General features: G+C 58.0%; 1 protein-coding gene across 8 annotated transcripts in view; it reads right to left on the reverse strand.

Moving 5' to 3' along the window:
- Positions 1-1,867: 1,867 nt before the first annotated feature.
- The window catches only part of PPM1F (protein phosphatase, Mg2+/Mn2+ dependent 1F), a 34,426-nt gene continuing 14,074 nt past the window's right edge, over positions 1,868-22,219 (reverse strand). For 6 of the 8 annotated variants that reach the window (XM_044004912.1, XM_044004897.1, XM_044004904.1 and 3 more), the window contains 6 exons: positions 21,914-22,050; positions 15,354-15,556; positions 13,567-13,755; positions 11,086-11,229; positions 7,526-7,619; positions 1,868-6,828 (listed from right to left, as the gene is read on the reverse strand). In XM_044004912.1, coding sequence (XP_043860847.1) covers positions 6,404-6,828; positions 7,526-7,619; positions 11,086-11,229; positions 13,567-13,755; positions 15,354-15,556; positions 21,914-22,050 — 1,192 coding nt within the window. In that variant the 3' untranslated portion in view covers positions 1,868-6,403. The remainder of the gene's footprint in view (positions 6,829-7,525; positions 7,620-11,085; positions 11,230-13,566; positions 13,756-15,353; positions 15,557-21,913; positions 22,051-22,219) is intronic. The other 2 variants (XR_006356426.1, XR_006356427.1) reach the window with 2 other exon arrangements.

Genomic DNA, 22,219 nt, shown 5'->3' on the forward strand with positions numbered 1-22,219 from the left:
ATCCTGTCACTGATCTGGCCCTCCCGAGTCTGTCTTGGATCATCCCCATCGTCAGCTGCCTTCAAACAAGAGATGATCTAAAACCATTCTGACCCGGGCCACTGCAACCTCATCTGAGGCCTCCCGCACTGCTGCAGGCAGTCCTCTGACACTTCCCTAATGGATGCACCGCAGCAGCTCCTCCAGATTGTCTTATCACTCCCCTTCTCCCACCCTCTCAGCTGAGAGATTGGCCTCGAATTTTACTGACTCCAGGTCTGGTGCTTTATCCTCTGCGCTACCTAGTTGCCCACCTGGTACACAGGAGGCACTCAATAAATGCTTACTGACCAGGAAGACCATCAGTTAGGAGGCCTATTCAAATAGCCCAGGCCCACCACTGATCACCTCACTGCACTGCTGCCAAGCCCTGCAGTGAGCCCCGCCCCATACTTCGCAAGCTCAAGTCCATGTTTCTGAGCATGGCATTTGGGGGCCCCTATAATCTAGTCCCAACCTTTTTTGAGTTTTTTTGTCCTTCGTTAAAGACTTCTGGGGCTCCTCCTGGGTTTGCCCACGTTATTTCCATCATTCCTACCCCCCCCAACTTGCTTCAAGGTCCAGCACCATCTCTTCCAGGAAACCCTTCTGGATCCCTGCAGCAACCCCACATCAGTGGCGCAGCAATGCTCTAGACATTGGGAAGAGATCTCTGGATGTGGGAGCAGGAGGCACGCCTCCCAAGCCCTGAAGGGGGGTTTGCACAGGAAGCTTCTGAACTGTTTGTGCAGTTCAAATGGAAAAGATGAGAGAAGAAATTCCGTGCCGAGGCTGGTTCATTTTTGTCCATTTTCCCAAGACCTGGCATATAGTGGGTGCTTCAGAAATGCTGTAAGAGTCACGATGGATTTCTGGCCTCGGCTTCAGAACACTGGCTTCACCAGGGCCACCAGTCATCCAGTCATCCCCTCACCTGGGCCTCCCCTTCGTCATCTGTCTAATGAAGAAAATGGCTGCTCTGCCTGGTTCTCAGATGCAGGAAGATTCCATTTTTAAAGTGCTTTGGAAACCTTAAAGGAAGCGACCAGCAGGAGAGAGGGGGAGCTGGCTCTTTTCTCCAGAAAAGGCTGGAGACATTATTTCTCTCATATTCTCTCTCTCTCTCTCTCCCTCTCTGTCACATCCAGTCTCTCTGGCCAACTGTCAGTCCTTGGAAGGTAGTGTCTTCCTTCTGCCCCTGCCAGAGATACACACACACACACACACACACACACACACACACACACACACACACACACACACACACAGACACACACACACGCCCTGCCAAGGGGCTTCTCAGCTGAGGCTAAAGAGCACAGTGCCTGGCCTTCTTTGGGTGGGGTCAGGCCAGTTCTCTGCCTTAGGTCTTGTGGCAGAGAGAGAGAGAGAGAGAGAGAGAGAGAGAGAGGGGGGGGGGGGGGAAGGATACTCCAGACCCTTGGGCCTTGAATGAGGGACCACGGTGTACTCCCTGAGGGATGCCAGGTCCTCTGACCCATCTTTCTCTGTCCCAAGGAAGATGTGCTTTCCCTCACTCCCCACCCGATGTGATGAGACCTTTGCCACCAGCCTTCTTTCCCAGCAGGCCCTGCTGCTGCTCTCCAGGAACCTGATGTTCTTCTACTGTCCCTTTAAGTGGAGCCCCAACCCCGGGGGGGTTTTCAAGCAGGCACCTGGGAGGGGTCAGACTGAAGAGTGTGTGTGTGCGCGCGCACGTGGCTTGCCTACTGGGTCCCATTAGATGCCCAGCACTGCCCCACCCCCAACTTTATGAAATGACTTTGTGGGTTTGCAGGAAACTGAAGACACCCCCAAAATTCAAGGACCCAATGATTTGACACTCCTGTTTATTAATACTTTATGCCAACATAATTCAAACGGTGGCGGCACCTGCCCTTCCTTTGGTTTAAACAATTGTGCTCCCAATGAGACACACACTGAAGAAAGTGGGGGTGGAGGGGGTACAGTGGAGTCTGAGCTGCTTCTGCAGCTGCAGAGGGAGCCCAGCTCAGAGATCTCTCGCAGGCAAGTGACTTCCCTTCTCTGGAAACAAGGAGAGTGACCCTCCCACTCAGGACCCAAGCAGGCTTCCCGGGGTGCAAGAAAAGCTTTCTGAAGCCCGATGCAGCATCACAAAAATGAGAGCGTCACCATAGTGAATAAAGGCATGCTCCACACCGGGATACATGCAAATGTACGCAAAGAGGCGTCAGCCAATAAATAGAGTAGCAACAAGCCACCTCCACTGGCAAAGAATACTGCTTTACTGTCCAGCCAAGGAACGTTGTGCTGAGCTGGGCTCGAGGCCAACAAGACCCCACCCCCCAACATTTCATTGGTCAGAAAAATGAGGTGGGGGAAGAGGAATGGGCTGCCCAAGAGAAAGCTGGCACAAGAACTCAAGCCCCTGGGCCCCCCAGCCCAGGCGTAGGAAGAGAAGCGGCCTTAGGCCTGCTCCTCCTGCAGGACACTGAGCCCCCTGGCCAGAGCTCCTCTGAATACTGACTCTGTGGAGACCCTGGCCACTGAGCCTCTACCAGCGGGGGCCCAATCCTGGGCTCCTCCTTCCGGCAAGCCGAAGCGTCTCTTCTGTTGCCAGTTGTGCCCTCTGAGGCCTGGCAGAACCAGTCTAATCCTTCTTGTGAAGCAGCCCCTTCGGGTCCCTGGTGGCAGCTGCCACGTCCCACTTCTCAGGGCTCAACCCCCATTCTTTCAGCCCTTCTCCAGTTTGGCTTCCCCCTCTGTACAGCCTCCAGCTTGCATCAGTCCTTCCTAGACATGGTGCTGCGACAGTATGCGATACGCCCGGGGAGTCTGACCGTGACCTGCTGTTTCTGGCCTCGCATCCTTGGGGCCTCCTGTGGCCACCGCTGGGCCCAGGCGCTGAAGGCGGGAAACATGTTTGTGCATGGCTCCTCTCAAGCACAGCCATGCCAAACAAGGCTGAGGAGTACTTAGCTCTGGGCCCCAAAGAGCTTGCATTCAGGGCTGCCTGCTCCTTGCGAGCTGGGGAGGGGTTGCTCTCTCCCCATGCCAACCCCCCCGCCCCCAAGCCCTGATTTTCATTTAAAACTTTCTCTCTCTCTCTCACACACACACACACACACACACACACACACACACACACACCCTCCTCCTCTCTGCTCTTCCCCCACCCCAACACACACCCTCCTCCTCTCTGCTCTCCCTCACCCTGGGACAGCCCTTGGCTCCCCATGACAGCCTTCCTACTCATTCTACAACCTGAGCCAAACAAGCCCTCAGGGCTAAAGGCCGGCAGTCATGATCCAGAGTCCAGCTGGGCCGGGGGCAGCCTCTGGGAGGGCCAATGGGGAGGCTGGAGGACCATCTCTGGCTAAGCCCTTCATGCCACAGATGAGGAGATCGGTGCCCCAAGAGTGGCAGCGCCCTGCCCAAGGGATGGACAAAGGCATTGTGGGACACTGGGCACTGCACCTGAAACAGTAACAGTATCTTCCTGAGTTAGGCCCACCTCTCCTCTGACCTCCACCATTGGGACACTGGGGGCAGCACAACATGCCCACCTGAGCAGGCCCCCTGTCTTCACTGCCTGTCCCCCATCTCCTTTGGAGGGTGGACCTTCCCCTCCCCTTCTCCCAGCTTGAAGAAGGAAAGGCATCCGGATTAGCTGTAAGTGTGTGTACACGCTTGTGTGTGCATGTGCATGTGCATGTGCTTGTATGTGCATGTGTGTGCACGCTTGTGTGTGCGCGTGCATGTGTGTGCATGTGCATGTGCGTGCGTGTGCATCTGTGTGCATGTGCGTGTGTGCACATGCACGTGTGCTGGGGGAGGGGGCACCTGGCTCCTTGCTTTTGGAGTTGGTGTACAAGGAGCTGACATTTGCAGCTAAGTCTCCCAGCCTACTTCATTTTAAAAATAGACACTAATAATACTTAATCACCCTTGTCTGCCGCAGATGGATGCTGTGCAGAGCAGCCCCGACCAACCAGCATTTGGCTGGGAGGGCCAACCCCGGGGGCATTAAGACCCTCAGGCTCAGCCCCTCGGAGCCACCAGGCCTCTCTGCACCCGCGCTGGAAGGGGCACCACGCCACCTGCAGAGACAGGTGCCAAGTGGCTTCAAACCTAAGGCTGCTCTTCCCTGGTACTGATCAAGAGGCAGCCATACTGACCACGTCAGGCCGTGTGGGCCTGGCAGCCCAACCTGGAAAGGCATCTGGTTAGGCCCCCAGGTTGGGTCCCCAGGCTAGTCCACCAGTCTAGCTGAGCCAGAAACAAAGGGTCTTTCTCCAAGGCCTTAGTATGGGCACAGCTCTGCCACACACTGATCCCAGCACCCAGGGGCCACATGTGGGCTACACTGGCACACTGAACTCTAAGCGGCCGGTGGATCACAGCAGCGAGTCTTTGAGAAATGTCTATGCACTTGGGGGGCTCATGTAGTAAGGTTTCCATAGTGAAGTGTGTTGGGGAGAGGGAGGGAGAACAGGCTGACTCCTGGGGGTCCTCTCCTTTCCGTCCCTTGGCCATAGCAGCTTGACCTCCACGCTGGACCTGGCGGGGGTGGCAGTATGTCCCACATGGGCCACTCCCTTGGGCCCCAAGATGGACAAGGAAGAGCTAGCGACAGCCAGAAGGGGAGGATGCGGATAGTCAGCCCGTGTGGGATGAAGCATCTGTGAATCAGCCATTTGCTGGGAGGCCCACATATTGGAGCCGAATGAGGGAAATGGAAAAAGTCAACACTGAACCAGTCAAGTGACCGGCCAAATGCTACAGGGCCTTCTTTCTCATGAGGTCATTCCAGGGCCCAGCATGCCAAGTGACCAACGGAGAAGGAGACGCCCCAGGACCAAGGATGGGCCAGATCAGCGAAGGCAGCCGGGGCCTGGCCTCAGGCGGAGCAGTGGGCACCAGCAACCAAGCTCAAACAGTTCTTCCCGATTCCCCTGGGGCGTCCCCCCAGCGATTCCAGCCAACACTCCTCTTTGTGACACATGCCATCTGGAAACTGCACGAAGGGGCTGAGGTGTTGGGGCAGAGCCTGGAAAACTGCCGGACAGGAATGCTGGAGATGGGAGTCATTCATCGGACCTCCCAGGGTAGATTCTTTGAAATCCTTCCCTGAGGCACTGTGGGCAAGGGTGTCCAGACTGTGTGGTGGGGACCAACGGCACAGCTGGGAGGCAAGACCGGACCTCCTGTCTCCTCGCGGCCTGGCCGGACCTTCTCCCCTGGCTTTCAGTCTCTACAATGTTGGTTTGACCCACTGGGAACTGCAGCTGAAAGGCCCTGAGCAAACGAGAAGACACCAACGCAAGCCCCAGCCACCGGACTTGGAGCCACATGGCCTTGGATCCTAGGCCTAGAGCCGGAAAGAAGCTCAGAGAGAGAAATCACCCACAGCGTTGGGCAGATGAGGCTGCGGGCCCAGGCAGGGGAGAGAAGCAGCTCACAGGGCGCTGCAGCCTCAGAGTAAATCGGGGCCCTGAGGCAGGATGGCTAGTGGTCAGGGATGCAGGACAAGAGCTTCCTGCTCAGGAAAAGTCTGGACTACATGACTGCGGAGTCCTTTCCAATTCTGTGACCCCCCCCTACTCCAACCCACCCATTTCCCAGGAAAGGAAAGTGAGGCACAGAGGAAGGGAGCAGGCTGCCTGAGGCTGCAGGGCTGAGCCGGGTGGGTGACAGAGGTGGGCACAGCCAGACTCCCCTTGAGGCTACTCTGGGACAATCACTGGCCTCCCCGCCAGGTCCTTGGTAAGGCTGGACTCCTGCTCTGCTCCTCCCCTCCCGGGCTGGGCACCATCCCCTTCCTGAGGCCGCTGAAGGCTTTTCTCTTACATCCTCTTCTGGACGAGAAGGTCCCTGCAAAGCAACACTGCCAGGAAGGTTCTGCCCTGGTCTGCTTGGCCCAGTCAAACTCACAGGGCACCGACTGTTGTGAAAGGGTGTGGGCACCTGGTGCAGCCACGGAGGAGAGGACACAGACCACCCAGGCAGCCAGCGCCGAGCCCACGGGTCACCAAGGGGGCTGGGAGGGCAGGAGGGGAGGGGAGGCTCTGCGTGCTGTTTCTTCCTCCTCCTGGTCCTCGGTGTCTCCCCCCAGCTGAGGATGCAGGGCCTGCTGAACACTGCACACATGGGCCAGCCTGGCTGTCTTTGGTCCGTCTGGTCTGCCCCAGCACCAGAAGGGCAGGCAGCTTTGCAGAGAACGCTCTTTGGTAATCACTATTAGCTCCAGAGAATTCAGGGGAGCATTGACCTAACTGCCCAGGATGGAACCTGGTTTTCACAGCTACGGGGGTGGGCTGGACACGAGGCCCTGGGAAAGGGTTAGTAACACTGAGCAAACGGCCCAGGCCAGCCTCTGAGTCCTAGCGCGGCCCCTCGCTTCCTAAGGAATCTTGGGGTGGGGAGGCCAGGGCAGGGAGGGGCCGCCCAGGCTGCTGCCCAGACTGGCACTCTGGGGCCCAAAGCGGGCAGAGGCCGGACCTCCCACGCTCAGGTCCTGCGGGGTGTCTGTCACCTCAGGGCTCCAGCGGTCGAGGAGCTCCTGGGGGTCCCTGAGGAAGACCACCAGGACGGTGATGTTGTCACGAGAGCCGCGCTCACGGGCGGCCGCCACCAGGTCCTCGGCAATCCGGAGCTCGCCGCCCCTCTTCTGGAGCAAAAGGTCCCGGACCAGACCGGCTACCTCCTCGTGCGGGATAGAGTCGAAGAAGCCGTCACAGGCCAGAAGAAGGTAGTCTTCTGTGCCAGTGAGCTCGTGGGAAGCCACGTCAGCCTCCCCAGATACATACGGCTTCTGGAAGGCATCCCCTGGAATGAGAAAGCAGATTAGCACCAAAACCCAGCCTAAAGACACTGCTTCCACCCCCTGCCCAGCCACGGAAGTGCCACCCCACCCCACCCCCTGCCCAGCCACGGAGGTGCCACGCCCATCCCCTGCCCAGCCAGCCCCCTGGGGGGGGTGGGCAGCGGGAAGGAGAGATCCGACCTGTTCTGTTTGGCCTTAAGTGGGGGGAGGGGGGGCACCATCAACAGTCAAAGCTGGCAGATCAAGGGGGCAGACAACTTGGCCTGGATCCACAACCCTACAGGTGACCTCTGGGCAGAGGCCAGGCAGCCACCCGGGCCTACTCTGGCGGGAGCTTCTGCACCAAGCAGGGCCTGGCCAGCCCCTGAGGACCTGCCCAGGCGCCCTGCATTCCTAGACCTCCAGAGGCTCAGCTGAGGCCCCACACAGTCAGGGACAGGCCAAGGAAAGGCAGGGGATGTCTGTGGGGGTCTCCAGTATCAGGGAGGCCGAGGGGCAGCACCCTCAGAGGCACGACATCTGAGCCGGGCGGCCCTCTGCCCCACCTGCCCCTGACCGCTACTCACACGGCCCCTGTGCCTCCCCCTGAAGACCTGCCGTGACCAGTACCCTGCTGCCCCCTGGTGGCTGTGGGCACTCTTCCCCCAAGGGTGACTGCCCCGCACCCTATCGATGCCAAGCCACCCAAGGGCTCCTTACCGATGGCTCTGGAAACGGCCAGGGTGCCGTTGACTCGCCAGCAGTCCACATAGGACACAAAACCGCCCAGGGCTTCGATGCGCTCCTTCTCATCCTAGGAGGAAGGCAGTGTGAGAGGCCTGGTGCCCTGGCCAAAGGGCATGAGACCCCAGGGGCCCCCTCCTGGGCCCGGGCTGATGGGAGCAGCCAGGGCACCACCAGGAGGTGGCGTGAGGCCCAGAGCGGGGTCTAGGCAGGAAGGAGGCTCCCGTGGCTGGCCCCTGACCTCCCTCCCACCTGCAGGGGCACTTGCTGTACGTCTGCTCAGAGGCAGCATCCAGACTGCCAGGCCCCACAGCGGGACTCCTCGTGGCCCTCGGCCGGCCCAGCACCTTGGAGGATTGCCAGGACACCCAGAGGAGGCTCAGGAGCTGAAATGAGGGTGACAATGTGGTGCAGAGGAAAGTGCTGAGCTTGGGTTCAAATCCTGCCTGTCACATGGCTCCCTGAGTGCCCATGGGCAGACCCCTTGCCCTCTGTGGGCCCAAGACTCCCCCTCTGTAAAAGGTGGGGGGTTGGGCTGGATAATCAGCCCCTCCTGTCCCTCCCAGCTCCCTGAATCTGCAGCCCCTGCTCACGTTAACTCTCATCTCAGCAGGGCTGATGGTCACACTACATAGTTGTGGCCAGTCCCCACCTGACCTTCCCCTCCAGTATCACTTTAGGATCCCCACTTCCCGGGCCATGTCCTGAGCCTGCCAAGCAGCTGCCCCATGCACTGGCCTTCCATGGGGAGGAGGCTTGGAGACCCAGACTCCTGATGCTGGGGGCTGGGGGGGGGAAGGGCATGGAGGAGCCACAGCCAATGGGGGCAGAGCAGAGCCCTGACCGGGGCCTCCGGAAGGGGGGTCTTTCTCTGCCCACAGTCTGAGCCTCCTGCAGTGGGGTTCCCAGCTCCCCCCACCCCGCCCTGACACCTGAATGTTCGACAAGCTGATGGAGCAGAGGACAGGGGCAAGGTCTCTGTGTCCTTGGGGACTCTGCACTCCTGAAAGTCACGAGCACAAGACATAGACCCCAGAACAAGCATCCAACTGAGTTCACGACTGATTCAACACTGCTCCTTTGAGGTCAAGGGACTCACCCAAGGTCACTCAGCCGGCTTGTGGCAGGGCCGGGACAGGAAGTCTGGCTCCATTTTAGGGAGACTTCAGGGATAGTCATCTGCATGGAGCGTGGGGAAGACGCCTCCAGCTGGGGGTCAGTCAGGAGTGGGAGGCGCCCCAGAAGTCATCCACCAATCAACAAGACGACCCTCTCTAGCCTCCCCAACAGTGAGGCAGCCAGCCTCCTTCTGAGGTTCTCAGGAGAGGGGAGTCTACCACCTCAGGAGGAAGCCAGGTCCACCTTAGCACAGCTCAGTGGCAAAGGGGTTAGAGCCTGGAGTCAGGAAGACCTGAATTCAAATTCAGCCTCAGACGCTTCCTAGCTCTGTGGCCCTGGGCAAGTCATTTCACTGCTGCCTGCCTCGCTTTCTTCATCTGCAAAAATGGGGATAGTAACAGCATCTCCCTCGCAGGGTTGTTGGCAGGATCCCATGACAGTGCCTGGCATACCACAGGTGCTAGATAAATGCTTATTCCCCCTCTCCCCAGGAAGCTCCACGTGAACAGAAGCTGGAGGCCAAGAGCTGCCTCACCATTATCTCTAAGCTCATCCCAGCACTGAGTCCCCTTCTTTTACAAATGAGGAAGCTGAGGCACACAGGGAGATGAGGCAGGACAGGTGGCCTGGCTCCATCCTGCACTGTACAGGGATGGGGGCCCCTCGAAGGCAGCCCAGCTCGCCTTTCACTGTATCCCCGCCACCTAATGCACAGGTTTGTTGACTGACTGACCGATGGCTACCCTGGCACTACTGCTTAAGTACTGGAGTACTAACAATTAGGCATGAGTAGAAAACCTGCATGACAAATAGAAATTGTAAAAGAACGAAGTAAAATGAAACGTTTGATTCTTGGGGCAATAGGGGTCACTGGGGTTCACTGAGTCAAGGAGTGACCCACATTAGAAGAAGTGCTTTGCAGGCCCACGAAGGATGGAGGAGACCCAGGAAGGCCGCAGAGAAGGCACCTGCACTGGATCGGGGGGCCCAAATGAGGGGCACCAGGGACGGCGGAAAGGAGGGGACAGGCCTGGATGAATGACATTCTTGGGCCCTGAGAGACCAGGCAGCCGTGAGGGCCAGGCTGAGCTGCTGGCAGGGATAGAGAGATGAGGGCCTTGGAGCTGGTGACTTTTAGGCCAGAGAACTCAGCTCTGTGTCCAGGCACAATTCCAGGACCCAGAACGACCGACCAACCGAACCGCAGAATCTCAGCAGCCTCTAGTCCAACCCCTTCTGAAACACGCCTCCCCCGAGTCGTGAGGAAATCTTCCCATATACCAACCCCAAAGCTCCCCTGGGCAGTGTCCACCCTGGTCCCAGGCTCTGCCTCGGGGGCAGAGAAGAACAAGGCTGAGCCCTGGCTCGGGGGACAGCTCTCAAAAGCCCTGAAAACAACCCTAACTCAGCGGGGTGACACGTGCCAAGTGTCTGGCACCCCTCAAAGGGCTCTGGGGACACTAGTGCCACCTCTCTTTTCCAGGTCTCTCCATAGGTCAAACCGTGTGCGGTACTGCCTCTGGCACCCGGATGGGCCCCTCGCTGGCTCCCTCTGGGCTAGCTTGGCCAACCCCTTACACCATCCTCAAATGGACCAGCCCAGGCTGAAGCCTTTGGGCTCCGCACTTTAGATCTGGGGATTAGGAAGCCCTCCCTCCAGAGGGCTGACATCTGCCTCCATTTCCCTAGGGGGCGCCTTCCTTACTGCCAGCTCACGTGCTATTCTCTGAGCTACCCAGAGATGCCCCACCAGGGCCTGGGGAGGCGAGCCCCAGCTCGGGATGCCACGGCACCAGGAGCCCACGACAGCTGAAATGTGTTGGCCACTCTCGACACTTCAGCTGCTGGCTCTGGCTCAGGCTCAGCCCGTGACGGCTGTACTGGCTCGGGCACAGAACAGCAGGGACATTCCTGGACTGGGCTCAGCCCCCACACCCGCTCAGGTCAAGGCAACAGAAATATGGACCTTTAGGCCCGAGACCAAGGGAGCCCCTGGCTGCCCATCACAGAACCACAGAAGCTGAGAGCAAGTGAGCGCCAGTGACCTCACACTCAAGCCCGACACGTCCTCAGACCCAGCTGAGGGCCAGTTCTAAAGCTTCCCCTCGCTGGAGGCCCTGCCTCTGTCAGTGGGTGTGGGGAGCTGAAGAAAGCTCCCTCCCCTCCCCACGTCCCCGGCTGGCACCCTCCAGGTCCTCCCCCACACTGAGGTCAAACCAGCGCTTGAGTTTCTCTGCGGCTGAGCTTGCACAGGGAGGGCAGGCGCAGTCCTGGCTTTGCTTTTGTAGCCCTTGAAGGTCTTCCCAGGGAGGAAGATAATGCCATTTTACAGAGCAGTAAACTGAGGGAGCTGGCCCTGGCGGCCCGATCGTCACCAGGGGCAGTTCCTCTCTGGGGACACTCCCACAGGTCCTTACCGGGCGTTCTGGCTTGTGAGGCTCCATCAGCACCAGGGCTTGCTCCTGCTGCACCAGCATGACCTGGGAGTCTCCCAGCCAGGCCACGTGGATGGTGCGTCCCACGAGGAACGCACAGACCCCTGTGGTGCCGCTGTGCAGCTTCTGCAAGGAGAGACGACGGGAAGTCAGCATTTGAAGGGCACGAGGAGCCAGGACACATGGGGTTGCAGCCAGGCACAGAGTAGACTAGCAGGAACGCCATCCTCTGCACGGCGGCCCTTCTGTCCCTCCTCAGACCCCCCCATGGTGCGGCAGAGCGGAGATCCTTCACCAAAACAATGGCAGCCTCCCCCAAGGGCCTCGACTTTCCTCCCTTGGATGGCCCCTGCCATGGAGTCCTCTTGGGTCTCATGGGAAGCACCCCCTTTCCTTGGCCACGGCAGACCCCACCCCAGCTGCCTCCTCTCTCCTCCAGCAGCCTCCCTCTCACCCGTCCTCAGTCTCCCCACTAGCTCTAACCATTCCCGCTGAGCGTCATCTTCCTTTTGTCCTCCCCTTCCCAGCCAAACTCCTGGAGAAAGCCCCTCCTCCAAATGATGACCATGGAGGGCTGGGAGGACAGCTAGCGTACCTCGGCCCTGCAGGGGTCACCCTCACAGGGGCATCTCCACCCTGCTGCCCTCCTTGTCAATGACCTCCTCAACTGCGGCTCCTGGGAGCAAGCCTGCTGCTCAGTGTGGGCTCTGACCAGGGCAGAGGACAACAGGCTTCTGTGGGTGCAGAATAAGCCTCAGGGCCTTCCTGGAGGCCCGTCATAAACACCAAGCTTTTCAGTGATCCCCACCTGGACGAGATCTGCAACCCAGGCTGCTCAATCCCAAAGCCAGTTACAAGACAGGGTGGTTTGGTGGGCAGAGCAAGGGGCAGGAGGTCAGGAAGTCCTCGGCTCCAACCCTACTTGTACTAGCAGTGTGAGGGTGACTCCCTCTTGGAGCTTCTGTCTCCTCCCTGTCAGGTAGGACTAACACCAGCAGCAATCTACAGAGCCATGGTGAGGGGAGGGAGGGAGACTGTGTGTGTGTGCATGTGCGCGCGCGCCTGTGTGTGTGTGTGTGTGTGTGTGTGTGTGTGTGTGTGTGTGTGACATGGTCAGATCTGCACTTTAGGAAAATTCCTTTAGTGGCTGAATAGAGGGGGAAGTGGGATTGGGAAGAGACTAAAGGCAGGTAGAACCTCCAGCAGCTACTGCAATAGTGCAGTGTGAGGCGATGAGGGCCTGCCCCAAGGGATGGAAGTGTCAAGGAGAGGAGGGGGTGTATTCTGCAGAGTTGAAATTGCAAAGGTGAAATGGACAAGAGATACTGCACAGGTGAAATCAATGAGGCATGTTGCAAAGGTGAAATGGACAAGAGATACTGCACAGGTGAAATCAATGAGACATGTTGCAAAGGTGAAATGGACAAGAGATACTGCACAGGTGCAATTGATGAGACACGTTGCAAAGGAGAAAAGATGCAGCACAGGTGAAATTCACAGGCCTTGGCACCAGCTTGGCTATATGTGGGGGGGGGGGAGGTGGCAGAGGATGAGAGGGAGTGAGGAGTCAGTAGGACTCCTGGGTTGGGAGCCTGAGGAAGGAGGGAAGAGGGCGGTAAAAGGGAAGGTGGTGAGGAGGGGGAGGGTTTGGAGGAAAGACAATGATCTCAGTTTTGGACACAGTGAGTGTAAGGTGTCTCCTGGACATTCAGCTGGACATGTCTGAAAGGCAATTGGAGACTGGAGGTCAGCAGAGAGGGTGGGGCAGGAAAAGTAGATTTAAGTCACTGGCCTAGAGATGATCATCAAATCCATGGGAGCTGATGAGATCATCCTGTGAAGTAGCACAGAGGGCCCAGGCCAGAGACCTGGGGGACACCCACGGGACAGGGTGTGATCTGGAGGAGGGTCCAGCAAAGGAGACAGAAGAGGAACCATCAGAGAGGGAGGGGGAGAAGCAGGAGAGGGGAAAGGGTGCCCTGAAAACCTGGAGAGAAGAGAGGATCAGGCTAGAGAGGGATGGACAGTGTCCAAGGCTGCAGAGAGGCCAAGGAGGGGCCTCAGGGAGGGGGCCAGGGATTGTGCCTGTGATTCTGCTGGCATGGGGCACTCCCGGAGGAGGAGACTCCCCTCCCTCGTGCCCAGACCATTAATGCCTGAGCCCGTGGGGAGGAAGAGCAGAGAGCTCGTTCTTTAAGATTTGCTGCAGGTCCATGATCTCATATGATCCCCCCACATACAGGCCCCTCCATGTAGTGGCCAGAGAACGCAGGGGCCCCGGGTCTCTTCCTTTGCAGTTATGATGCTATAAAACACAGCCAGAAGACAACCTGACTGCTTCTTATTACTGAGAGACAGGATGGGGCATCTGTTCCTCCTCCGTGGGTTCCCCCACCCTGCCCCTGCCACCCGCACAGGGTTAGGATGAGGGAGGAGGCCCGAGTCTGGCCTCCTGGCTCTCACCTCCCGCTTGGCTTTCCGGAGGAACATCTCATCAGTCTGCTTGAACCCTGCTCTGAGGGCCTCGGCCGGGTCTCTGGTCACCTCTGGATGCCGGGCAATGTTGACATGCACGTGGACTGCTGCGTAGCTGGCAGCATCAACGCCACCGTGGCCGTCAAAAACAGCAAAGTAGGCTCGATCCACCTGGTCCTGGGGACACAGACCCACAGGCGGAGATCAGCCGAGGGACCCCTTCCCCGTCCTGCCCGGCTCCTTGCTAGTGGCGCTGGGCCGCTGGACTGCGTTCAGCACGGAGGCTTCTCCGGGCCTTCTCCTCAAGCCCCCTGCTTTCCCTCAGCAGACAACGTTGTAAAACCGAATCATTCTACCCCAGGCCCACCTTTGCTGTGAAATCTGGGAGACGAGGCCAAGGCCTTCTTCCCAACTCCCCATCTCTGTGAAGCAGGCTGGCAGTGAGAGGTGTTGAGTGCGATCCTGGCTCTGCCACTGCCTCGCCAGGTGGCCTGGGCCCGTCTGTGAAAGGACAGCATTGGGCTACACTGTCTCTAAGGTCCTGTCTGAGACCCTCAGAAAGGCTCCGCCTGGAAGACCCAGTACTTGTCCTCAGATCCTGTGCCCAGGAAGGCCTTTGAGCGCTATGAAGCGAGCCCCACCAGCAGCCAATGTCAGTGCTCTTTCCACCTCTCTGCCCTTACCCTGGGGGGTAAGGCCTCCCCTGAGGGAGCCTCCATTCCTCGGTGAACACACTGGCTATTCCTCAGAGGGCTCAGCGAAGAGCACGGGGTGGCAGGAACCAGCCCCACCCCCGCCTGAACAGGCTGGACTAGATCAAGTCACTCCAGGACGTGAGGGCCCTCCTGGCTTTGATGGTCTCTGCTCCAGGTCCTAAGGCCTTTTCTCACTCTGGCATTTTATGGCAAAGTCATTAAGAACAATACTAGGGGCAGCTAGGTGGCACAGTGGATAGAGCAGCAACCCTGGATTCAGGAGGACCTGAGTTCAAATCCGGCCTCAGATACTTGACGCTTACTAGCTGTGTGACTCTGGACAAGTCACTTAACCCCAATTGCCTCACTAAAAAAAAAAAAAAAAAGAACAATACTAGAAAGTGCCAAGCACCCTTTCTGGAGCAGCTGGGCCAAGCTTGGAATCCACCGTGACTCATCTTCCTGAGGTCAAATCCAGCCTACGACACTTTCCAGCTGTATGACCCTGGACAAGTCACTTAACTCAGTTTGCCTCAGTTTGCTCATCTATAAAATAAGCTGGAGAATGAAATGGCAAACCCCCCCAGAATCTCTTCCAAGAAAACCCCAAATGGGGTCACAGAGAGTCAGGCATGACAGAAATGACCGAACAACAACAAAGCAGCCTTTCAGAGGTTAAGTGGGACCACCGTGATTTCAGCTCCTGAGTCTCCCAATGATTAGTCCAGGCTGACACTGCGTGCGAGTTTCTGCACAGGGATTCCTGGATGGAAATCAGGTTCAAGGACCACTTGGGAGGAATATTGTTCAGGACACCCTTACACTGAGTGCGATGCTGACTCGGATGGCTTCTGCTGTCCCTCCCAGGTCTAAGACTTTGATTCTAATCTAATCTAATTCTATAATCACACTCCGGGCACATCCTCCACTCCTCATCCCAATCTCCCCCCCCACACACAGCTCAGTTTACCCCATGAAACTTCTCAATGGGCAGGGCCAGCTTTAACTGTGCAAAAGAGGTGCCCCCTCCCCCACCCTGGGGCTTAGGGCTGCAAAGGGGCCTGGATCCAAGAAGCTTACATTGAAGCCAAAGAGCTGGTTGAAGGTGGGAAGGGAAACATGGCGGTCCTCCATCTTGCGGCGGGTGTTCCGGATGGCATGGATAGAGATCAGCCAGGGACGAGAAGTGCATCTGGAAGGGGCTGGCATCTGCTTCTGCCACTGGCTACAAACTTCCCACAGCTTGTTGAAGAAACATCGCTGCAGGCTCTCTGCATCCAGCACTGGGCAAAGGAAACAGTGGGAAGGTCACGGCACTGGTGCCTCAGAGTCTGGGCAGTGCATCACAGGCACTGTCATTGGCCCCATCTGACAGGTGAGCCACACAGGGGAGAAAACAACAAGGCCGTGAGCCCATGGCAGGCTCACTGAGCCTCAGCCCCAGGCTCTGTCCACTCAGCCTAGGCAGCCAGAGGCCCAAGATCTCAGTGCACCATCTCACACTGGTCAGCAGACTGCACATTGTCAAAGGTCTGCTCTAAAGTGCTATGATCCAAATGAATCCTGTTACTTCATTCTGCATTTTCTAATCCTGTGATCATCCCATGGGACATTATGAAGGGCCTGACGTGTGCAGAGACCTGTGTGAAGCCTCCCCGAGAGTTTGTCCTTGTGCCCAAGAAGCACATAATCTGGGGCAGTTCGGTGGCGCAGTGGATAGAGCACCGGCCCTGGAGTCAGGAGTACCTGAGTTCAAATCCGGCCTCAGACACTTAACACTTACTAGCTGTGTGACCTTGGGCAAGTCACTTAACCCCAATTGCCTCACACACACACAAAAAGCACATAATCTAGCAGGGGCATCAGGACACATGAGGAGCACAAAGACGTCTGAGGGGGGAAAGATGCTCTATGCTGGGTAATGGGGGCACCCCGCTGCCCCAGCGGGAAGGGAGGGGGCAGTGTCCTCGACGTCAGAGGTTGGAGGGGACTGGGAGGGATCCTCCAGTGTAACCCCCTCCTCTGACAGAAGCAAATTGAGGTCTCGGGAGGGGCAGGGATGTGACGCAGGGCACACAGTCAGGAGAGCAGGCATCAGAGCTGGGGCTGGAAGCCAGGTCTTCTGGCTTCTGCTCCCAGGCCTGTTCTACCACACCAAGCGTACACACGCATGGTCTCACCAGAGAGCCACACAATGATCCCTGTGAGGGGCATAACAGGCACTGCTGTCCCCATTTTATAGATGAGGATACTGGGGCTTGGAGGGGGATGTGCTTGGCCAGGGATCTCACTCCAAGTTCAGTGCACTGACTGCTAGCCCATGTGACCTCCTGGAGGGGATTCTCCCCCACATCTGGGCTGGACTGCACGGGTCTGGGGTCTCTGCCAAGCCTGTGGTTCTGTGGCTGCTCTAGGCCCCAGGCGCCCACCTGTCAAAGGACAGTGGATGGCCGATCTCCCTGGGCAGGATGCTCCGAGGGACTCTGCTACCCTGGGGGTGCCAGCCTCAGCATGCGCGGGCACTGGGAGCTGACTGCTGTGTGTGGACTCTGAGAGCTGGGTCCAGTGCTTCAAGAGGAAAAGATCATCTGCTCAGCAGCAGCAACAACTACCCCTGAAATGGCTTTAGATTCTCGAGGTTTCCAAAGCACTTCTTTCACAATACTGCCCCCTCACTATGAATCAGGCAGTGCCAAGCCAAGTCAGCTCAGAGAGGGCGAGACACCGGGGCCGGATAACCAGCGCTGGATTCAGGCAGATCTGGGTGTGAATTCGGCCCCAGACCTAGGAGCTGCGCAGCCTTGCACATATCACTCAAACTCTTTGACTCATGGCCTGCTTCTCTGGGGACACAACGACCCCTGCGATCCCAACACGGGAGCTGACGACTAGACGTGGAGCAGGAAGACTGAAAGGGCAGTGGCAGAGAAAAGGTGGTGGTCACAAGCTGTTGTCAAGAACAAAAAGCCACCAAAAAGGTGATGGCTCAGCTCACCTGAGCCAAATGTCCACAACCAGAATCTCCCTGCACGGGGCAAGCTTGGGGTGTCCAGGGGAGCCACAGCCTGGGGTCAGTCCCCCTGGGGCAAGGCTTTTGTCTCCTTAGGTCTTGGGACACCGGCTCGGAATGAAGACAGTAGTGCAGGGTCTCTGGCAGGGGCTGGGGGAGAAGGCAGAGACAGGATCGCACTCGGCACCCCTGACTGCCAGCCCCGGCCTTGGCCTCATCCTTCAGACTTCCCAGGGAAGGCAGGCCCAGGATAGGATGACAGGACTTGATAAATACTGTCTGCTGAGGGAAGGTGCAGGCTTGAGGAGAAGGCCTGGAGCCGTCACCAGGGTCTTTTCATGGATCCTTGGAAGCGCACCATCAGGATGGTCTTCTTTTTACTTAATCCCCACACCGAGCGTGGAGCCGGGCATGCAGCAGGTATCTAATAGATGCTCGTTGGCCAAGTGTGTTCAGGATGTGAAGACAGGAAGAAGAGAGGGTTGCCCCAGCAGTCGAAAGGTAAAGTTCCCCCACACTGAGGGGAGGAGAACAGGAAGGGGCAGAACAAAGACTCTGATGTTGCAATGGAAGACTTCAGAGGGGCACAGGCTAGAGGGCAGAATGGGGGGCCCGAGCTTCCTCCTTTCAAAATGAGGAAGGAAGCCGGACTCTGTGACTTGTCAGCTCCTTCCCTCCCCTCTCTGTTGGGTTCTTCCAGTGCCGACATGCTGGGCTCTAAGGCCCCTGAGGGTCCTCTTGTTCCACTAATGTGGTCTGAGGGCGCTCATCCATTCACTTACTCAGCAGCCTGGGTGGGGCTCAGGACACATCCCTCGAGCACCCTGAGGCTGCTGGTCTTGCCACAGGAAGGAGCCGATACCCCACGGGCCCAGAGACCAGTGGATGCTCCCGGGAGGGCCATGGGCCCCAGAGCATGAAGCCTTGTTCCCCTGGATGGTTGCCTGGGGCAGAACTCCTGGCGTGTGAGGGCCCCAGGATGCCGGCCGCAGGGACACCCCAGAGAATGAGGGAGAGTGAGCCTGCAGAGCCCCTTCTCCCTGAACAGACGAGGCAGCCCCGCTGGCTTGGGAGCTGGTGCCCTGGGTGCGGGGCAGGCGCATCTCCACTGGGTCAGGCATCCTCTGCCGATTCTTCTTCCCTGAGCGAGGCAGGCAGACCTGAGCATACCCGGGCATGTGTCGCCCCTCAGGCTGTGAGCTCCTCGTCTTCCTCAACAACCCAGAGGGCTGGGGAAGGACTGGCCTTGGAGCACTGTCTGCTCCCCAGAAAACCGTGAGCAGAACGCGCGCCAGACCTGGTGTCTCCTTGGGCCAGAGTCAGACAACCCTGTCTTGTGGAGAATCAGCGGGGTCTCATTCTCGGCGATGGGCAGAAACTGGGCAATAGGCTGTTCCTCTTCAGCAGAGAGAGACCTCTCTGTCCTCACTGTCTGGCCGGAGAAGTAAGCTCCTCACGGGCAGGCAGGGACGGGCGTGGCCCACAGCAGGTGCCTGCTCGCTGGACTGCAGTGGCTCTGCTGCTGTGACTCACCACCGGCTGGGTTATGTGCAGCAGGTCCATGCTCGGGCTCAGGGACAGTGCTGGGTCGCCATCTCGCCCTGGGTGGGGCACTCACCAGTCTCTCCTTTCACCAGCAGGAGGCCCAAGAAGATGGAGAAAGGGGGGGGGCCCTCAGTGGAGCCTCCCCTCTGCTCTGCCAGGCAGCAAGATTCGGTGCCCTCAGGGGCTCAGGCACCATCGTCATGCTGGACACAAGAAGCCTGAACTTCAGCCACTTAGACGAGCATGGGAAAGAATGACAAGAATCGCACCGGGCCTGCAGGGGAAGCCGGGATGAGCCAGCCCGAGGCCCCTGAGATGAGGCAGCTGCCTAGACCCGCCGTGGCCAGTCTGTGAGGCCGGGCAGGGTGAGTGACCAGAGGAGCGGCCCCAGGGCTCCTTTCCCCTCTGACGCTGGAGCCTCCTCAAGGACCTTTCAGCTCTGACATCCGGGGCCTCGACTGCCTAGCCTGTCGTGCTGTCCCAAACTGGGCTCTCCAAGCCGGCAAGAAGGTCAAAAGGAGATCATCAGGGGCTTTCTAGAAATGGATGTAGCAGCTACAATTCTGGCCGCCTACCCCCTAAAGACCTCAGTGAGCACCTACTATACTCCAGCAGATTTTGCTGGGGGCACAAAGTTAACGAAAGCCAGTCCGTGACCCCGAGGCGCTGGCACTTCACTGACGGGGGATTTAGCCAACACTGGAAGTGCCCCCCCAGGCCAATTCCTTCAGTTACCTGGGAGCACATCCTGCCCTCAGCTCCACCCTGACTAGCCTGGCCACCCTCGGTCCTGGGCCCAACAAAGCAGGTGCCTCAATGGCCTGCAGGTTAGACCGTCTGATGTGATGCAGCACTATCTGGGACCACCCACGACTCATGAGGCACAACCACCCCTGCCAGGAGGAATGGGCAGCGTGGCTGGCAAGACCAAGGAATACAAAACCACAGGGGAGAGCTGAGGACCCACCATCACACAGTGCGAGTGACGATCTCATCCCTGCTGCCCAGTGACAGCCAAGAGGAGAGACACAAGGAAGGAGGGAAGGTGTTATCTGAGAATGGGGCAGAGCTCGACGTACATGCAGGGCCGACAGGCTCCTGGCCAGGAATGGGGACTGCTAGGGATGTCTCTGGCCAGAGATGGGGACGGCTAGGGACGTCTGCCTGCAGACTCCAAGAGATGCTCTAATCAAGAGTTTTCAAATGAAAGGGAAGAAGCATCTGGAAAACCGCCCCAAGAAATCCACCAAGATCACCATGGAGATTAGCTAGAGTGGGAAGAGTCACAGGAGAGGGACCTAGAAATCCACTGCAGACAAAGCCCTGGAAAGAAGTTATGCAAAGAGCCCATGGCCTCAGAGACTCTTCACAGATGTACGACATACAGGGGTCACACAATGCGGAGTTCTGACACCCCAGAGATCACTGAGACTTGATAGGTGGGACCCGGGGTTCAAGTCTGGCTGAGGAAGGGTCTCCCTCACACCAACAGTGTTCAGGTGGGGTGCTCCACAGGGCCCTTTGAGGGCTTTCGTGAGGCCAAAACAAGAACAGGAATGCATTTCAACATTTCATACGGTAACCCCGACAGACACCCACAAAAGCCGAGGAGGGAGAGTGCTCTGTAATTTTGAGTGTAAAGGGGTCCTGATGCCCCCAAGTTTGGGAACTGCTGCATCCAGGACGGGGGAAGGGCAGTGTACTGAATGAGCTGGACGCTGAGATACATTCATGTGAGAACTGAGGTGGACGGGAACATAACCTCCTGGTCCTACAACTTTAGAGTCGGATCTTAGAGTCCGAGGAGGAGTACGGCGGGCCGCTGGGACAGAGAAGAACAAGACCAGGCACTTCGGAGCAGGCCAGAGGCCTGGCACGGGTCACACGCACCTGGGGACAGACACAGCCCAGACAGGAGGCCCGGCCATCTCTCTGTGGAGGCTGCCTTCTGCCCAAAGCAGGATACAGGGCCTAGTTTGTCTCAGAGATCACTTCAAACTTCAAAAGATGGAGAAAAACAGAAATTCTGGCCCTGACTCTCACCCAAGGAGGAACTGTGTGCTCTAGTATATGGAGAGAAGGGCAGCTAGGTGGCGCACTGGAGAGAGCACCGGCCCTGGAGTCAGGAGGATCTGAGTTCAAATCCGGCCTCAGACACTTAACACTTACTAGCTGTGTGACCCTGGGCAAGTCACTTAACTCCAACTGCATCACCAAAACAAAAACAAAACACTCTAGTGTATGGAGAGGGGGCAGCCAGCACTCCCAGGGAGCAAAGGCCCTCCTCCCAAGCAGAGTCCAGGCATGTGGGACTTGGGGTGGGTCCTCCTATTCTCTAAGTATAGGCCTCACTGCCTCCTTTCATTATTTCCTAGCCATCCTGCATGGAGTTTGCAATGTGTGGCTGTGCTATCTCCCCCATTCGACTGTAAGCTTCTTTTTGGTTTTTTTTGGCAGGCAATGGGGGTTAAGTGACTTGACCAAGGTCACACAGCTAGTAAGTGTCAAGCGGCTGAGGCCGGATTTGAACTCAGGTCCTCCTGAATCCAGGGCCGGTGCTTTAACCACTGCGCCATCTAGCTGCCCCCAACTGTAAGCTTCTTGAGGCCAGTGCCTGTCTCCACCTCTTTCAGTATCCCCAGCACTCAGTACCTGGCACACAGTAGGTGCCCCAGCTTAGGGAGAGCCTGCCAAGCCACAGAGCAGGCAAGAGAGGGAAGGGCCTGGAGACAGCTCCGGATGGGAATGTGCGGGGGATCCAGACATGTTCAGACAAGGCTTGGGAGGGACAAGGCCACCGGCCCGCTGACTGACCACGGGCATCAGGGAAGATGGATGCAGGGCAAACGATGAAACCACGGGCTTTGCAGAAGCACCATCATCACCGTGCACTAGAAGCACGGGGCAGACGGAGGCCAGATGGGAGCAGAGACTCCAAGAGCGAGGTCTGCCCTCTGCTGGGGCAGAGGCCGGGGTGACCACTCCTCTGGGAGCCTGCAGACCAGGAAGGGCGGAGCTGTCTCCATTGGTAAAATGGGACCGCACGGGAATGACCTGCCTGCCAGGCCAGAGCCAAGATACTCACAGGAAACACTGAGCCCATCTTCCTCCACTTCCTCCTCCTCTTGCCTGGGCAGTTGCCTGAAGGCAGAGAGGTCTGCCCGCATGAGCTGGGTAATGGCTTCGTGAGTCAGCATGCATGCCAGCGGTAACAGCGCACTCCTGGAGGGGAAGGAGCAAGAGACGTGAGGCGGGAAGGGAGCCGGCCACCCAGACAGTGACACTGCCCCAGCCTGCCCCCGGGCCCGGCCCTCAGGATTACAAAGCACTCTCCTTCAGACTGCTGGGCGACAGGACCTGCCAGAGCAGTCCTACACCAGCCGTTAGCCCC

Source organism: Dromiciops gliroides, chromosome 1 (genome assembly GCF_019393635.1).
Source record: "Dromiciops gliroides isolate mDroGli1 chromosome 1, mDroGli1.pri, whole genome shotgun sequence".
Lineage (NCBI taxonomy): Eukaryota > Metazoa > Chordata > Mammalia > Microbiotheria > Microbiotheriidae > Dromiciops > Dromiciops gliroides.